General features: G+C 36.7%; 1 protein-coding gene across 3 annotated transcripts in view; it reads left to right on the forward strand.

The window, feature by feature from the left end:
- The first annotated feature begins 2,099 nt into the window (after positions 1–2,099).
- LOC125839100 (putative ABC1 protein At2g40090) overlaps positions 2,100–19,237 on the forward strand; it is a 39,883-nt gene continuing 22,745 nt past the window's right edge. Inside the window, exons 1-5 of one of the 3 annotated variants that reach the window (XM_049518083.1) lie at positions 2,106–2,316; positions 16,780–16,934; positions 17,076–17,201; positions 17,343–17,438; positions 17,519–17,619. In XM_049518083.1, coding sequence (XP_049374040.1) covers positions 2,133–2,316; positions 16,780–16,934; positions 17,076–17,201; positions 17,343–17,438; positions 17,519–17,619 — 662 coding nt within the window. In that variant the 5' untranslated portion in view covers positions 2,106–2,132. Of the gene's footprint in view, positions 2,317–16,715; positions 16,935–17,075; positions 17,202–17,342; positions 17,439–17,518; positions 17,620–19,237 lie in introns of all 3 variants that reach the window. The other 2 variants (XM_049518084.1, XM_049518089.1) reach the window with 2 other exon arrangements.

The raw sequence follows: 19,237 nt of genomic DNA on the forward strand, positions 1-19,237 counted from the left end.
TTCAATTTTTTTCACCCCACCCTTACTCAACCCCCCCCCCCCCCCCAAAAAAAATTAAAGTTTGTTTTTAAAAAAATTTCCAATTTCAAATTTTTATTTTTTCACCCCACCCCTGCCCCCATTAACCCCCCACCCTCACCCCCTAAAAAATGAAGTTTGTTTTTAAAAAATATTTTTAATTTCAAATATTTATTTTTTTACCCCATCTCACCCTTACCCCCTACCCCCTACCCCCCTCCCCTGCCAACCCCCCCCCCCCAAAAAAAAATTTAGTTTATTTTTAAAAAAATATTTTCAATTTCAATTCAAAAATTATTTTCTACTCTCTAGTAAAAAAGAAGAGATATTTTGTCAAAAATAATTTTCATTCATCATTAAAAAATCTTTTCCGAAAAATATTTTCTACTCACCAACCAAACATGAGAAAATAAGTCAAAAATGTACTTGTTTTCCAGGAAAACATTTTCCTTCATACCAAACACACCCTAAATCTAGCCCACACCTATAAAAATAATAATATACATTTCCTTGAAAAGGTGTATTCAATATCCTATAAACTCTTGAGTATTAATAAAAATATTAAGTCATCAAATATTATCTTTCTCAGAGCTAAAGTGATCAAGATGTGTTCTTCCTCAAGATCAACTCGATATATCAAAGTGATGCCCATCATTTTTTGCGATCAAATACATCACAAAGAGGTCCAAATCATCCTTGTTTGAGAAATATGTTACTATCTATACTCGAATCAAGAAGAAAATATTTTATGAAAGAAAAATTAAGAGAACACACAAAATTATATTCATAATCTTGCTAAATAAAATTACTTCTATTTATTTAGGGATAGGAGTTTGAAAAATACCCCAACTTTGGTCGAATTTGCTGTTGCGTTACTAAACTTTCATGAGGACCTATTACCTCCCTAGACTATTTAATACCGTATTTTAAACATATATACTTGCCCACGTGGACATGAAAAATAATGCAAAATTATAAATAGTAATGTGTCCACGTGGGCACATATATACCTTTAAAATACACTATTAAATAGTTCAGGGGGTAAAAAATACGATATTAAATAGTCTAGTAGGTCCTCATGAAAGTTTAGTATCGCAACAACAAATCCGACCAAAATTAGGGTATTTTTCAGACCCTTATCCCATTTATTTATTTATTGATTTTGTGATTACAATTTTTTTTTGATAAAACTATTTTTGGTGTCTACATATATTTTTATTAATTTATGTCAAACTTTTCATTTAAACGAAAATGAATACGCAAAATACCATTACACTAGTAAAGGAAGGTAAAAAGGAAGAGAAAACGTGGACGGGAGTCTAGGGGTGTTCACGGATTGGTAATTAGTCAAAATTAAAGTTAAATCAATTTAATTGATTTTTAAGTTATCAAAAACAATCACCAAATATAATATACACTTATCGATTTGATTTGGTTATTCGGTTATTAACTATATACAAAAATAAAAGAAATGATTCATTCAAAAGAGGGAAAAAAATAATTCATTCAAAATGGAAAATAATTAAAACGGCTCATATTGTAGAACTTTCTATCACCAAATTTACTACGAATAAAACTTCAAAATTCATCATTTGAGCCTAGAGGGAAGAGATAATGACATTCTAGTCCCATCAAGAATTGTCATAGACACTTATATAAATGAAACTAATAAAATAAATATTCTCATCTTGAACGTTTTTGCTTTTCATAAATAAATTCAGATGAAAACTTATATAAGTTATTTAAAATTATTTATAAAAATAATACATTATGTATGTATAATAATAAAATATATGTACATAATTTATCGATTCGATTTAATTATTTCTTTAATATTTTTTGAGAAAAACAAAAATCAAATCAAACATTATCAATTTATAAAATTCTAAAACCAAATCAAATTCAAATAAAATCAATTTAATTCGATTTAAATCAATTTTTATCCAAACGGTATCGCCCATACCCCTAACAGGAAGTTAGGCAGTTGAGTGGCATTAAACCAAAGGACAAAAAAACGTAAAAGTAGCGGGGCTATCGTTGGTAATAGAATATAGGAGAAGGGGGTAGCATTTACCTTCTTCATCGAAATCCTCCAGGAGGGGTCGGCAAAAAAAATGGCTGGCAGGTCTATGTGGCGCGCCACAACCAGGCTGTTAGTGGCCACCACCGCCCTTGGTGGTGGAGCAGCGGCGGCCACAATTGCCAGCTCCGACGACCCAGCAATGGCCCTTAAGCTTTGCACAAATGTCCCTCTCCGCCTCTATCGCGATTCCGTCACTGCTGCCACCATTGCGTTCGGTACGCTTTTGATTCAATCCTGAGAATCTCTCCTTTTTTGTGTTTTTCCCCTTCCTTTGAAGCTTGTAGCCGTGGCTAGAAAAGTACAACTTAATTTATATTAATCGATGCTGGATCTTTATATTTTTCTCTACATATAACCTCGAAACATATGAGAAGCAAGAATTGTAACTTAGTTTAGACATGTGGTGTTTTGAAAATTCGAAGCCTGTTTAGACACGCAAGTTTATGAATGGTGCTTGATCAGTTGATGTAATATTTAAGAACATGTGACTCTTAGTTTCACTTTTATCCAATTTCGATACGATCTTGTTGAGCTAATTATTTTTGTGGGTCTATAGTGCTTTGTCCCTTGCGACATTGGCCTAGTCATGGACAATAATTTTTCTCTCTATATAACCTTGAAACATATGAGAACTATATAGTGTGTTCATTTGACACCCCTAACATAGTGTGTTCAGCCATTTCCTTGTTGGAAACTTGAAAAATGCTGAGAACTATACATTTCATAAACTCGAATCCCTCTTATATGACTCATTTACTGCTGACCACCTCCTGACACCCGAGCTAGTGGGAATTTCTGTTTCATGATTGGAAAACCCCCCAACCACACATCTACTTAGCAGGTCTCTGTCTGAAACTTTTGATGAAACAACTACCACCACTTCTGATGTTATTATTACTACCTATTTTGTCAACTTTTTATCAAGTAAAATTTACATTAATTGTTGGGCCTAAACGGAAGCGCTCGCATACAAGTATACCAAAAAAGTAGAAAACCTATAAGAAACGGTCCTCTACGAAAGACAACCAATCTTCTACACAACAAGGAATTTCATGGTTTCACCAAAAGAAAATAAGAGAGAGGAGGCTACTCCTCAACTGAACAAATGTCAACTCTACCTATTCAAAAGTCCTTTTATTTCTTCTCCCTAATTAACTCACATTAGTGCTAAAGGAGCAAACCATGCCTTTCACCTTTTCCTCCTCCCACAATCCCATCTAAACATAAGCGCTCTTGGCATCCCCCATGAGGTACCAAACCAACTAAAAATTTCTCACCATCTCGAGGCAAGATACAATGCAAAAGTAGATGATCCACATCTTCACTCCAACTTGTGCATTAAAGCATGCACTAACTTACACTAATGACCTTTATCTTCCTACGATTCTCAGTCATCCAGAACGCCGCTCTAGCTGCTAACGAAGTGAAGAACATATCGTCTTCAGAATCTTCGGGATTGGAATTGAGATATATGGAAAAGCATCCTCCTCCTTAGTCAAAAGCTTTTCATAGAAAGACTTAACAAAAAACTATGTTATTCACCAACCTCCACCTCCGCCGCCACCTCCACCCATCAAGGCTCTGGCGATATGTATTAATTGTGGAGCAAAGCAAACAACTTTGGAGCTCAAACACCTTCCAGTCATGGAAATTCCTCTTAAATCTTAGGTCCCAAAAAACTGCTCCACCTCGTATCCTTCAGATTTGTTGGATTGCAAACTCCTTTTGGCAAGCTCCTATGTAAGTGTTCGGGAAATTATTTTCAGCATGTTGCCCCTGCACCACCTATGTCCCCAAAAGCTATCTCTCCTCTCATTTCTTACATTGCCTCTAACTTCTATCATACCTTCATAATGTTCCTCCATAACCCACAACAATAAGGCATGTTGACATCCTTAGTTGTCCACCCCCTTTTGATGACCCTACATTTATCTACAATCACCATTCACCATTCTTTAGAATACTTGTTCCTCTGCTAGGAATCTCCATAATCATTTTTCTAACAATGCTTTGTTGAAACCCTTAGAGGTCGTTTGGTGTGAGGTATAAAAAATTAGTCCCGGGATAAAATTTGGGTGTCTTGTTTGATTGCTATTTTTGGGATAACTTATCCCACTATTTATACCATAGTGATGAGATAAGTTATCCCATAAACATGATGGGATAAGTTATCCCAAGATAGTTAATCCGAAGATAATTAATCCTGGGATAACTTGTTCCCAACCAAACAACCCCTTAGATTGTTAACTTCAAGCCCTCCCAACACTTGAGAGATGTCTCAGTCTCCCACTGAACTAAGTGGAACTTCCTTGCCCCATCTGATGAATCCCATAAAATGTTCTTTTTGAAGCTTTTCCAAATTTATTGTGACACTAGTTAGAGCATGAAACAAGGACATGAAATATGGGGGAATTCTCGATAAAGTGCTATTAAAAAGCACTTTTTTCCCACCTTTGATATCTTTTCTGCCATCCTACATGCCTCTTCTCTACCCTTTGAAGGGCTGAAATCCCAACACTTGATCAAAGCACCAACCGGTTGGCTAAGATAGGTAGTTGGGACAGCTCCTACCTAGAATTCAAAACCTAAGCAAGTGCGACAATATTATCCACTGCAAAGAAAAGATGAAAAACTGAAATGTTGTCGTGTCCGCCAACTTCTACATTGAAACCCCTTAATTATTTTCCCATCAAGGCTCTATCCATCATCCCACTCAATACTTCCTCACTAAAGTGCAGAGCATATATGTATATTTTATGATGTACATATGCCATTGTTATCATTTAATGGAAGTTTAGTTGCACCTTGTTCCACAAAGTTTTCCTTAAAAGACGAATTATGTCACCTGCTCCTTATAAGCGAAACACTATCGACCGACAAGAAGAAGAGTATAAATTGACTCAATGAATCTTCTACCTAAGATAGTTGGGTAGTCATCTCATTGGTTCCAAACTCAACTCATATAATGAATGAAATGTGCACTTCATATAGACACATTCAAACTTGATCCAAATATTTATCTCAGAAGAGGATTCAGTTAATATCAAACAATATCTACTTTATATTATATGCTTCAACTACCATGGAAAGACATTTTCATTGTGAGCTAATTTCCCCCCCACTTAGGGAAATAATAGCTTGGTTGCCAAGGGTAAACTGGAAAGAGTTTAATAGCAGAAGTACAATGTTAATTCAGTAAATCCCACCTCTGTATACCAAGTGTATGTGTGCATAAACTGGTTAATGATGATGGTTAGAATCAAGCTATCTCATTGTAATTTTCATGAAGGCAGTTGAATAGAAAACCCTAGTAAAACTGCAAATAATGTATCAGAGTCCAAAATACTACGTGTAAACAGATTTAGATGCCAAATTATGTTTTATCTGCGACGAGAAGAAGAATGCTAGATTAAGCATTGAGCTTCAGTGACACACTACATCGCCAATCAAAAAGTCTCTGCTTACAAGAATGATCAAATGACAGTTCAAATTTATATCTCTCCACTTAACTACTTGAGCTAACTTTTTGTGTTTTCCTTTTTGAAACTTATCGTGAATGTTTTAGTATATAATATTTCACCCCTTTAATAACCTTTAGCATGAAAAGGGAACCTTAAAGGTGCAATCTCATTACTTTCTTATATTCTTGATTCCTCTTATGGTAGCACAATACTCAATCTTGAGTTCAAGTGATCTAACATCCTGGTTCCGTGTATATCTGAATGGGTTTGCATCCACACCTGTGAGAAACACCATTAACCAAATGAAAGACACACCATATGAGCACACTCCCTATTACAACCTTATAAATATAACGGGACTGACGGAAGAAATGACAATCCTTCACAAGTTTTTAAATCCCAGCTTCACAGAAATTCAACAAATTATGGAGCTAATGTGTTCCATAGTCAAGGCCGTCTTAACCACTAGGCCACTAAAGCCACCGCTTGGGGCCCCATATTTTTGGGGGGCCCCATTTTTAAAAAAAAAGTACTTATATATATACTTTAAAAATTATATTTACTTTTAATTTTTTTTTTTTTAAAAAGGTGCAAGAAGTGAAAAAATAAATGCAAGAATTATAAAAAAAAGAAAAGAAGGTAAAAGTACCGTTAGTTTGATAGTTTTTAATTAAGGAATGGGTGGAACAATTTTTGGGAATACTAAACGTGCAAAAATTAAAAAAAGGTAAAGTGCTTTTAATTTTAATTAGGGTCTAGGGAAATGAACAATTTTTGGAATAATTTCCAGGAGTGAGAAATCATGCTTCCTTATTTATCTCCCAAGACTTTAACCATATATTATTATATACCTTAATACTCATCTCTTTTATTCTCTATTTTATTATTTTTATTCTCAATATTGAACTCTCTCCTACAAAATCTTTTGATATACTATTGCTTACAAGTTTGAAGTTACAAAAGAACAAAATTTACTTTTGGGTATTTTCTGCGCATTTCAAGAAGTGCAACCAGTAATCATTCTATTGAAGGAGTCAAGAAACACACCATTATTTCGATATCATTATATCAACTTATCAAATTCGTGAGTCAAGTTTTATTATTCTAACTTTATTTTATAGCTTTTCTTAAAAATTTGTTATTGTTGATATTCTTAGTTCATAAGCATATATATTCTTGTTTTAGTTATTATTACAATTTATTTAATTTAAATATGTCAACTAGAAAATATGATTCTAGTTTTACAAAAAGAGAGAAAAAGAGAAAACTAGAGGAATTAAATAAATCCCAAAAAAGGAGCCCTTGATAGATTTTTTAACAAATAATAAAAATTCTGAATCAAAAAAAATTGGAGGGTGTTCTTCAAATGAACAAGTCACTAACCGAATTGAGTTAGATGATAATAACATCCAAGAAGAAAATCTAGAAGAAGTTGGTGAAAAATGTGACATAGTTCCCTATAATTAAGAACTCCTAAGTAATTTAAATAGTTGCATCCATAAAAATACATATGACCCAAGTCAATGGAATAATACAAATACAAAATTGAGAGATCTATTAGTATAAAAGGGACCAATTAGAATGATTAATATAAATTTTCCAAAGGATAAACACTTACGACATTTTTCTACAACACACTATATTCAAAAATTGGCAAACGGAGAAAAACATGAAAGAAAATGGTTAATTTACTCTAAAGATTTGGATAAAGTTTTTTTTTTTGTTGTAAATTATTTAGCATAAGATGAGAATTTAAAATAGCACGGTCTTAACCTTGAACTTTCTTTAACACATAGTAGTTATTCTGATATTAATGGTTTAGATTTATTTTTTGAATTAAAAGTGTTAAGAGAAATAATACAAGTAGAAAATAATGATCTAATGGAAATACTCAATCTAATAAAAAGACTTGATTCTTTTCCTAATGCATGTATTGCTTATAGAATAATGTTAACAATTCCTATAACCATTGCCTCAGCCGAAAGAAGATTTTCGAAAATAAAATTGATAAAATCTTATCTAAGATAAACAATGTCTCAAGAGAGATTGAATGGATTAGCTATATTATCAATTGAAAAAGAATTACTAAAACAAATCGATTATAAAAACAGTAATTAATGAATTCGCATCTAAAAACGCTAGAAAAGTAGATTTTAAATAAAAGTATATAGAATGTTTTTTTTAAATTTTTTTTAGGGCCCCTCTCTATGATTTGGCTTTAGGCCCCCAATGTTATTGAGTCGGCCCTGTCCATAGTTGACTTAACTATTAACAAATTTCTTAGTAGAAAAAGTTGCAAATATACTCTTCCTAAAGATTTCCATTAAGGTTGACCAACATGACGATGTAAGTGGGACGAAATGGGAAGGGAATGGACTTAACAGGATAGGGGGTCCGAATACTAGTCTCATTCCATCCCACTAAATTTATGGGATGGGGGCCTTAGTGAGATTTTTTTAATTTGTATTAATTTAAATATTTAAGCACTAAAAATTATGAAAAGATGATAGTGTGATACAAGACTACATATAGGATGGTAGGGGTGGAGCTACAATGTATCAAGGGTGGTCAGGAGAACACCCTTCACCAGAAAATTATATTGTGTATATTGGTAAAATGTTACTTGAGATGGAGTATTTTGTATTTTGAACACCCTGAAAACGAGTTGATGAGGTAGCTCAGTGGTCAAAGTTGTTCAAGAAGATCCCAAGCGCTGCTGAGCACGCGTCCCAGGATCGATTCCCACTAGCCTGTTAACTTCTACATATTTTTTTTGAAATAGGTAACTTTGTATTCACACAAAAGACCTCATCAAAATCGATGAGGTGGGATTTACAAACCCCCAGGGGGTGCCATCATACTCAAATCCAAAAAGACAAAACTAACTTTACAATTGGCTTTTAAACTCCACAAGGCTATCTACTTCCCCCACTAAATTTTGCTTACACCAAAAATACAAAAGACTAAGGCATTTCATCTTGATCTCCTCTGGGCTGCTAACCTTTCCTTCAAAACATCTCCCATTCCTTTCCTTCCATAGTGTCCACCATATGCCAGCAGGGATATTTTTCCACCAGTCTTCTTTTGATCCTCTCTTTCCGATTCCTTGCCAGTGTGTTAGGACCTCAAAAGTGGTTCTGGGCATTGTCCAGTTAACCCTGAGTATACAAACGAACATGTTCCACAGATCTGTAGCTATCTTGCAATGCAAAAACAAATGACCATTTACTTCAGCCTTCTGTCCGCACATGTAGCACTTTGAGCAGATCTGTATACCTCTTCTTTGTAGCACTTCATGGGTGAGACAAGCTCTTCTAATTACCAACCAAGTGAAACATGCAACTTTTAAAGGAACCTTAATTTTCCAGATTGATTTCCAAGGCCAAACTGTTGTCAGGAGATGATTGGTATTCCTCTCCCAATAGCATGATTTAACTGTAAAAACCCCTCTGCTATGCAGTCTCCAAACTGGTTTGTCCGGCTCTGTGACAGTGCCTGGAAACAAGTTTAAAGCATGCAGTAGGTCTGCTACTCTTCCAACCTCCCAATCATTTAGAGCCCTTCTGAACAAAAGGTCCCAACCTTGAGGGGTCTACATTTGCGCTATAGTGTCATTCTCCTGTAGACTGATAATGTACAGATCGAGAAAAAGTATCCTCAGATTTACGTCACCTAACCAGGTCTCGTTCCAGAAACTGGTCTTCAAACCATTCCCCACTCTGAAGGTCACCTTTGCACTGAAATCAGGCCACATCCTCCTGATGGTTTTCCATACAGAGCACCCAAAAGTGCCATTCACCTCTTCAGTTATCCAGTTACTTTGTAGGTCATATTTCTCTGCAATAAACCTCCTCCATAATGCCATATCTTCACAACAGAATCTCCACAACCATTTTTGCAGCAGGCTAGTGTTCTGAGTACTCAATTTCTTAATGCCCAGACCTCCTTGTGCTTTGCTCATTGTCACCTCTTCCCATTTAACCAGGTTGTATCCTTGCTTCTCTTTATTTCCTTGCCAGAGGAAGACCCTTCTCAGCTTGTTGAGTTTCTTTCCAATATTTTTTGGTAGTGGGAAAAGACTTAGCATATAAGTCGGAAGTGCATCCAGGACTGATTTTATGAGAGTCAATCTACCTCCCAGGGATATATATTGACTCTTCCACCTTGTCAACTTCCTTTCACTTCTCTCCAGAACTTCACTCCATACTTCCAATTTTTTGTTCTTGGCGCCCAAGGGCATCCCCAGGTATTTGGTGGGAAGAGAAGCTACTTGGCAGCCCAGGTTGTCGGCAAGGCCTTGCATGTCATTTACTTGATTAACCGGGAACAAACAACTCTTCTGCCAGTTTACATGTAGTCCTGATATGCCTTCAAAAATGGTTAGTATTGCCCTCAAATGTTTAATTTGCGACACTTCTGCACCACAAAACACTAAAGAGTCGTCCGCATAGAGAAGGTGTGTGACCTCCATATTATTGGCTCTGTTTGTGTGTGCACCAAAACCTCTTATCCACCCCATTTCATTAGCCTTTCTGACCATGTAGTTGAGTCCCTCCATTGCTAAGAGAAATAAGAAAGGAGACATGGGATCTCCTTGTCTCAATCCCCTTTGTGATTGAAAAAAACCTTCAGGACTCCCATTTATAATGATTGAGAACTTCACTGTTGACACGCAAAACTTGATCCAATTCACCCATTTCCTCCCAAACCCCATTTCACTCAGAACTTTCCAGAGGTAGTTCCAGTTGACATGATCATATGCCTTCTCTATATCCAATTTGCATAGGATACCTGGTATCTTTTGTTTTTCCCTGGAGTCCACCAACTCATTTGCCAACAAAGAGGCATCCATTATTTGTCTGTCCTTCAAAAAAGCCATTTGGTGCTCATCAATCAGTCTCCCCATCACTGTTTTCATTCTCTCGGTGATCAGCTTAGCGATGATTTTGTACATTCCACCAATCAAACTTATTGGCCTAAAATCCTTGAGTTCCGCAGCTCCGAGCTTCTTGGGGATTAATACCACAAAAGTGGCATTCAAGGATTTTTCAAACACTTCATTCTGATGGAAATTGTGGATTGTTTGCATCGCATCGCTCTTTATGATCCCCCAACACTCCTTGAAGAAAAGCATAGTAAAACCATCTGGACCAGGGGCTTTGTCTCCATCGCACAATTTGAGAATGTGTACCACTTCTTCTTCTGAAAATGGTCTCTGCATCCATTCCTGCTCCTCTTGGCTTATTCTTGGGCAATTTGTCATCATAAATGATGGCCTCCAACTTTCTGATTCAGTGTATAGCTGCTTGTAGAACTCTGTTATATGATCTTTGATTTCTTTTGGATCTTTATTCTCCTCCCCATTGATAATCAGCCTGTCGATGGTGTTGCACCTCCTATGAGCTGTTGCTACTCTTTGAAAGAACTTGGTATTATTATCACCTTGTTTCAGCCACAACACTCTAGACTTCTGTCTCCACCTGGATTCTAAATTCTTCGCTAATTCTTCTAACTCGACTAGAACTGTTGCTCTAATCATCATCTCATCCTCTGTCAGCACCCTATCATTCTGGATCAAATCCATCTCAGCTAGCTCACTTAACAAGCTGTTCTTCTTGTTGTTAAGTTCCCCGAAAGTTACACTGCTCCAATCTTTAAGTTTCTGTTTTAGCATCTTTAGCTTCATACTGAATTTGAAATCTGGGCATCCGTCCACAACAAAACCATTCCACCAGTTCTGGACTAGATCTTTGAAACCTTCTACATTAAGCCACCAGTTCTCAAATTTGAAGTATGCCTTCCTCTGTTCCCAATCACCACATTGTAGCATAATTGGATTGTGATCAGATATAACTCTAGGCATAATTTGTTGCCTTATGTTTCTGAATTGTACTTCCCACTCAATTGAATAGAGAAACCTGTCCAGTCTCGCAGCACTATCGTGGCCAGCCCCTCTGTACCAGGTAAAGGTCCCACCATTTAGATGAGGGTCATGTAACTCCATATCCTCTATCCAACTCGAGAAATCAGCCATTACATTGGTTATTCTTCTGCATCCTCTCCTTTCTGCCATTGTTCTGACAGTGTTGAAGTCCCCACAGGTGACCCAGGGGCCTCCACATAGCTCCCTAACTGCTGCAATTTCTTCCCAGCACTCCAGTTTCTCAGCTCTGGTGTGTGGAGCATATACGCCAGTAAGAAACCAACAAAAACCATCGTGAACAGCTTCAAATTTGTAAGTGATTGAGTATTTGCCTTCCTCCACACAGCTACCCGTCCATACTCTTGAGTCCCACATAATTAGTATCCCCCCACTACTACCATCAGCTTCAGAATACCCACATTTCATCCAACTACAAGACCACAATTGTTTGGCTATCCCCTCTACATCTTTACTGATTTTTGTCTCCTGAAGGCAATAAACATCAGCTCTCCATTTTAGAAGAGAGCTCTTAACCAGATTCCTTGCTGAAATCTTGTTAATCCCCCTGACGTTCCATGATAAAATATTTACTTTCATTTAAGAGTTAGTGATAGGACTCTCCCTCTGTTCCTTGCACCTTCGACCTCACTGATCTGACTGTAAGTTCTTCAACTCATTCTTGCCAATTCCTTTGTGACGAGGTGTTGACACTGCACTGTTTGCCCCTTTCTTTTCCATCACACTCTTCCTTTCATCGAGCTTCATTAGTAATGCATGTGTTTCTTCCCTGAAACCTTCGAATGCCACTCCATAAGTTTTACTGAGCTCCAAAATATGTGACTTTATCCAACTGGATGCTTCAAACTCGCTGTCTGTATGGTACCCAGGGTTTTGTATGGAAACCGGCTCCGCATCGTGAATCTGTTGAATTTGCATGCCTCCTTCCACCAGTTCTTGTACCCCTGAAATCTCCCCAAAATCCTTAGAATGATCAATCCCCTTTGCTTTGTTGCATAGTAGTTCAACAGCCTCTTTCGTCTTGTTTACCGGCTCTCTGTTTTTAGCTGAGATGTCGGTGTTTTCCACCATACTCGAGGTTTCCCATTTGTTGTAAGCCTGTAAGAACTGCATCGCTAATTCTTTGATGCCACTTAACCCTTCTAGAAATTCCCCCTGTTTTTCACTTGACAGGTCAAACTTTTTATTGACCAGGCTCCCCTCTTTATTTTGTTCTAGCCCCAATCTTAGAATTGGGCTTTGTTTTGAGTTGGGCTCGCCCCAGCCCACTATTTTGTTTGACTTGGAGGACTGCCCACATGCCTCTGACACAACACATGCTCTGCCAGCTGTAGCAGTTACTTTTTGACTTTGTGCCTCTGACACAACACGTGCTCTGCCAGCTGTAGCAGTTACTTTTTGACTTTGCAGAGGAGCCTCACCTTTACCCAGTGGTTTTCCACCTCGTGACCGCTGGGTACTGATCTCGGAGTTCAGGTCTTCTCCGGCAAATACTCTTACCGGCGATTCTGCCCAAATTTGCATCGTGTAGCATATTCCGCCCCCGTCGATGGTCACTTCTTTGGGTATGTCTGCTCCATCTCCTTTGATTCTGATTCTTGCCCATTTGAGATGATTCCTCAATTGGGTTTCCTCTTCCGTCTCTACCCACCCCTCGCAGAAATCTCCGATGACCTTGAAAATTTTCTGATCCCAAAAATGCAAAGGCAACCCTACAATTTTTACCCAAGTTGAATTTTCTTTACTCTTTCCGCATCTCGTACCTATTGTTGGATTCCACCATTGGAGGATAACTGGACTATTCCTCCACTCCCAATCCCCTTCAATCACTTGCTCTGCTGTGACCCTAAGTGCAAACTCAAATAGAAAGAAGTCATTGCCCATTTCGTAGATGTTCAAGCTGTGTGTTTGTTTCCACAGTCGATTAGCCCATCCCCTGATTTCTGATAGGGTCACTATCTCTCCGGCTCTAGGTTCAAATGCACCCACCAAACTTATCTTTAGCACTTCACTGTACTCCTCTGGATCATCGTTGATAAAGATTGTATCCCCTTTTAGAGCTGCCTTCTCTTTTTCAGCAAGTTTTGAATCTTTATTAGCCCATTTAATGCTCCTTAGCACTGTAGCATATGGAATGTCTCTGCTCACCAGCCTGTGATTGCCCCCATTCATTAACTTTCTACGACTATTAATGAATCTTCCAACCTTTTCCGCAAAGCTCAACCACCCTGAGTTAAATTTAAATTCAGGAATGATGATAACTTCCCTCCTCCTGCCTTTTACATTTATTAAACTGATGTAGCGCCCATATTTATTGTAGTTCCTCGAACAAAAAACTTCTGAGAACCCATCTTTTTTCTTCCATCTCTTCACCATATTCCCCCTTGTCATTGATGCCTCCCGTAAAATCTGCACGATCCATTCCATTGACTTCTCATTAAAAGTCGTTCTCGTAATAGATTTTCTATTTCTTTCCGTCCAGTCGTACCATGCTCCCGCTGTACCAGGTGTTCTTGTGATGTCGTAGGACTTGAATCCAACTGCAAAGTATATACTATCTTCCATTTGGAACTCGCCTGCAAGGACAGTGGGAAAGAAAAGAAAAAAAAGAAAAGAGAAAATGAAATCCGGTGATCAGAAGGATCACCGGAGGACGTAGGAGAGGGGGGTCCTGCTGATTTAGACCATTCCTCGGTTATTGTGTTTGAGAGCTTTTTTTTAGTGGTTTCACTGGGATCTCTCTAACTTCTACATATGTTATTTATTGATAATCCTTAATTAGTTTTATGGTCTTTTAATAAGAAATTTTCATTTTAACACGTAAGAGACCTTAAACAATATTTTTCTTTTATTCAATTAATGTGTCTAAGAGATTTGTTTTTCTCATTAAAATCTTTAAAAAAGAATAAAAGTATCAATAGCCAATTGGATACTCACCCAGTGTGTCTTTGACTTTATTTTATTTTACATTAATTTTTTTTAATAAAATTAAAAAATAATTCTACAATTGTGCCAAAATCAAAATCAAAAATGTTCCATAAGGAATCTTTTCTCTAAAAAAGATCTTGTCTAATTCTGATCTCCATTCTCCATGTCTCATTGTTATTGTTGTCGTCGCTAGAGGCTGTAGAAAGGTTATAGTTTAAAGATGGTTTCTTTCTTCATAAAAAAATGGTTTCTTTCTAGGCTTAAGTTTCTTTGCCTCTTTTTTTTGCGTTGTTTGTTCACTTCATATTAAATTAAATATGAACTCATCAGTGCTAAGCATTATGCATTTTGATTTTAAATTTTTTGATGCACCCATTCATTAAAAAAGTCAATTACTAATAATGCATGGTTAAATTTTAAAATTTGGTGCACTTATGTGCAATTTTCTTTTACCTCTAACGCTTGAACACCATTCGTGAAATTTGTGGCTACACCACTGTAGGATGGAGCCAAGACTAGGGTGAGGATAAGGGGGGGGGGGACTCAAAGCACTTTTGAGTCATGATTGGGTTGCATCAGAGATAGACTCTTAGTTTGTTTCTTTTTACACTAGTTATGGATGAACTGATTCGACAAATTCAAGTGAGGTGCCATGGTGTATGTTATTCGCAGTTAACATGATATTGATTGACGAGACTTGCAACGAAGTTAAGTTAGGCGGGAGGTTTGGAGACAACTCTGGAGTCTAAAAGGTTTAGACTGAGCAGGACCAAGACTGAATACTTAGAGTGTAAGTTCAGTGATGCTACATATGAGGTCAGCGTGGAAGTGAGGCTTGATGCTTAAGTCATCCTCAAGAGGATGTTTCAAGTATTTGGGGTACTTATTTCAAGGTAAGTGGGAGATCGACAATGATGTCACACATTGTATTGATGCAAAATGGGTGAAATGAAGGCTAGCCTCCAAATTCTTGTGTAATAGAAGGTATTGCCAAAACTTAAAGGTAAGTTCTACGGGATTGTGATTAGACTGACTATGTTGTTTGTGACAAAGTATTGGCCTCAATAACTCACATGTTCAGAAGATGAATGTTATGGAGATGAGGATGTTGAAGTGGATGTGTGGGTATACTATGAAGATATCTGGGGCAAGGTAGGAGCGACCTCCATGGTGGACAATATTAGGGAAGTGAGACTGGGATGATTTGGACATGTGAAAAGGAGAAGTGTGTAAGAGAGATTGGCAATGACGGGTATCAGGAGAGGTAGAGGCAGGAAAAAGAAGTATTGGGGAGGTGATTCGACAAAAAATGACACATCTTGAGCTTATTGAGGACATGACCTGAGGAGGGTTTGGAGGATGTGGATTAGGGTAGAGGGTTAATTGGTGGTTGAGGATTCTCTGGCTTTCTGCAGGATATGCTTGATGGTTTAACTTGGACCTTATTTCTTCCTTGTGGTATTAGCACCATTTTCGTAGTTTCTTGTTCTTAGATTTCAGTTATTACTTGTGTTTTTTGTGCTTTGATTATCTATTATGAATCTTTAGGGAAGGATCGATTCGTAGGGAGATATATAAATAAGCTCGTTAAAGGGAGGCTGAAACCTTAGAGTTCATTAAAAGAGAAAACACAGATCTCTTTAGCTCTTCAAAGGGAGACTGAAACTTTAGAGTTCAATGGAAGAGAGAATCTAATCTCTTGCTTTTTGCTGAAGGTTTATTCGTCAAAGTCCCCTTTAAATAGGAGTCTTATTACATCAATAGGAAGTCTAATTCTTATGAAAGTGGGAAACCTAAATCCTATTCCAATCTACTAACTATAACTTAACCTAATCCCCTATTCTAGAATAATAAATAAAGCTACTTAAATTATAAATAAATAATAAATAAATCTACTTGAAAAATGTAGTCAAATACTTAATTAATTGACTTCCTCGTATCCACAACATTATCACATTAATTTGTTGCCATTATTGTGTTCTGTACTGCTCTCCATTTCACATTATTTTGTTGTTGTTACTGCTCTCATTTTTTCATTCCTTTTCAAACTGCTTGGAAATGCTTTAGTTTAAGCCGAGGGTCTATCTATTCAATTCAAAATGCTCACCTATTGAATCAAGCTATTATGGCCAAATTCACAATGTTCACTTAAAATGTATGATTCTTGATGGTCGTAGTAAAGAATAGTTGAAGTGTTGTTCTTATATCGGCGTTGTTCCATTTACTGATTAATGTTGGGGAAGTTTCTGGGTTCCTAATACTGCCCCTTTATGTGATAATATAGGGATTTTTTAAAGGAGAAGTTCTTTTCAATATACTAAGATGATCTAATTGTGACTTCTTGTTAGATTATGAATATTCACTCTGGGGACTGCCAGAAGGTAGTGCAGAGAGAGCAAAAGCCAAACATGAAGTTCACATGAGGGGTGCACGCAGGCTAGAAGAACTTTGTTTCAGAAATGGTGGAATTTACATTAAGCTTGGTCAACATTTAGGACAGCTGGTTTGCAACTTCTCTCCTTAGGTTATTGTATAGATAATTGTGTCATTTATATTTGTTCAAAGGCACAAGAAGGCTCTTGCTTCTACAAGTAATTGCCCAATACTTCTGGGCTTATCCAACTTGACCTTTGGTTTTGCTCAGGAGTACTTAGTACCTGAAGAGTATGTTTGTATAATGAGGGAATCAATGTTAAACAAATGTCCTCATTCTTCTTATGATCAAGTGCATGAAGTTATCAAGAAAGAGCTTGGAGGTGCCCCTGATGAAGTATGTTTTGATTTATTGGATTCTCCTCAAAAGCAATGTTTTGGTTTAATATAGAGTCAATTTGATGAATATATGGCTTATATATTCTTGGACTTGGTTTCTTTGTTGTGCACTCAACTGAATTAAAACCTTTGTCTACAGATCTTTGATGAATTTGATCCTGTACCAATAGCAAGTGCTTCTCTTGCTCAAGTCCATGTTGCTCGAATGCATGATGGGCAAAAAGTTGCTGTCAAGGTCCTAAATGTTGATATTGTTATAAATTAGTAATGGAGAATTTTCCAAAACTTATAGGTCTCTTATTTTGCTAATCGCAGGTTCAGCACACACATATGACAGATACTGCTGCAGCAGATTATGCAACGGTGGAGTTGATAGTGAACACATTGCATCAATTTTTTCCTTCCTTTGATTACAGGTAGAAATATTCTCCTTTTCACCAAGTTTCATGAAGTATGAACTCCTAATAAAATTTTTCCAGAGAGAGTTTCTTTTATTACTGGAAATACTCAGTAGCCAGTGAGGCATGGTTCAATACTCAGTGGATAATGTTCCCTACTACTACTTTTCCCCAGGAGAGTATTAAGAACTTAGCATCATGTATATCAATCAATCAATAGCAATCAACTACTCCTCAATCCCAAATTAGTTGTGTTCTGGTATCTGAATCCTCTCGTATACATTCTACTCTATTTAGGTTCATCTCACCAATATTTATTAAAAAAGGTTCATTTCACTCCATACCAAATGTGAGAAATATAGGAAAAAATTATTATTGAATTGTTGTTGTGTCTACATTATTACATTGAGACCCTAGAATAGAATCCTTTACCAAGTAGGATACTATTTAGTACTCCCTCCGTCCCTTTTTAGTTGTCCACTTTAGAAATGGCACACAGATTAAGGCAACAATGATTAGCACAGTGAAGTTACAATTTTACCCTTATGACAACTTTTCACTTCAAAATTACAACCACTTATTTGAATTAAAGTGAAATAAATTGGAGGGAAACAACATACACTTTTACAATTTTCAAGAAGTGTAAATAAGGGTATAATAGGAAAAATTTGTTGTCTTTTCTTGATTTGTCAAAATGGACAACTAAATAGGGACAACTAAAAAAGGAAATATGGACAAGTAAATAGGGACGGAGGGAGTATTCCTATTTCTATTTCTATTCCTATTTCTATTCTAATAGGATTGTATAAACCTATTCCTATTCTAATAGGATTGTATAAACCTATTCCGATTCTAACACCCCCCCTCAAGCTAGTGCATACAATTCATGTACCTACCTTGTTACAAATGTAATTAACACAAGGACCGATGAGGGGCTTGGTGAGATATCTGCAAGTTGATCACTCAGCTTCACAAAATTGACAATCAATCTCAATGTGCTTGGTCTTCTCATGAAATACTGAATTTGATGCATAATGCCAATAAAACACAGTGATAAAATTACAGTGTGGAACTTCCCAAACCAAGCTTGCAAAGATTGTTTCAGACTATAGAGTGACTTACACAATCGACATACAAGGCTACTAAACTCACCTTGAGCAACAAAGTGCTCAAAATCTAGTATAAAGTATATGGATCATGTTTGAATCAATAAATGAGTTGATATTAAACAAGGAAGTCACCAAAAAATTGGCCGGAACATGCTCATATGCCGGAGTATTAGATTTGATGGCTGAAAGTGGTCACAATCTAAGAAATAAAATTATATGGGTAGGGTCGGAATGATGTCACAACCCAACTATAAAATAGAAATTATATAGGATAGTTCGAATTGATGGAACGACCCCATTGAAAAAGAGAAATAATATGGGTAGGATTGGAATGATGGCACAACCCTATGCAAATCAGATTTGAGGAGTCACCGGAAAGACGAATGGAACTATGTAAATCAAATCTGAGGAGTCACTGAAAAGACACATGATGCTATGCAACTCAGATATGAGAAAATAGCTTGAAAAAATTCACGATACTACACAAATTAAATATGAAAAATAGTCCGGAGAGATGCACGGTGCTA

This window comes from Solanum verrucosum, unplaced genomic scaffold (assembly GCF_900185275.1).
Source record: "Solanum verrucosum unplaced genomic scaffold, falcon-dt-bn FXZP01000304.1, whole genome shotgun sequence".
Taxonomy (NCBI): Eukaryota; Viridiplantae; Streptophyta; class Magnoliopsida; order Solanales; family Solanaceae; genus Solanum; species Solanum verrucosum.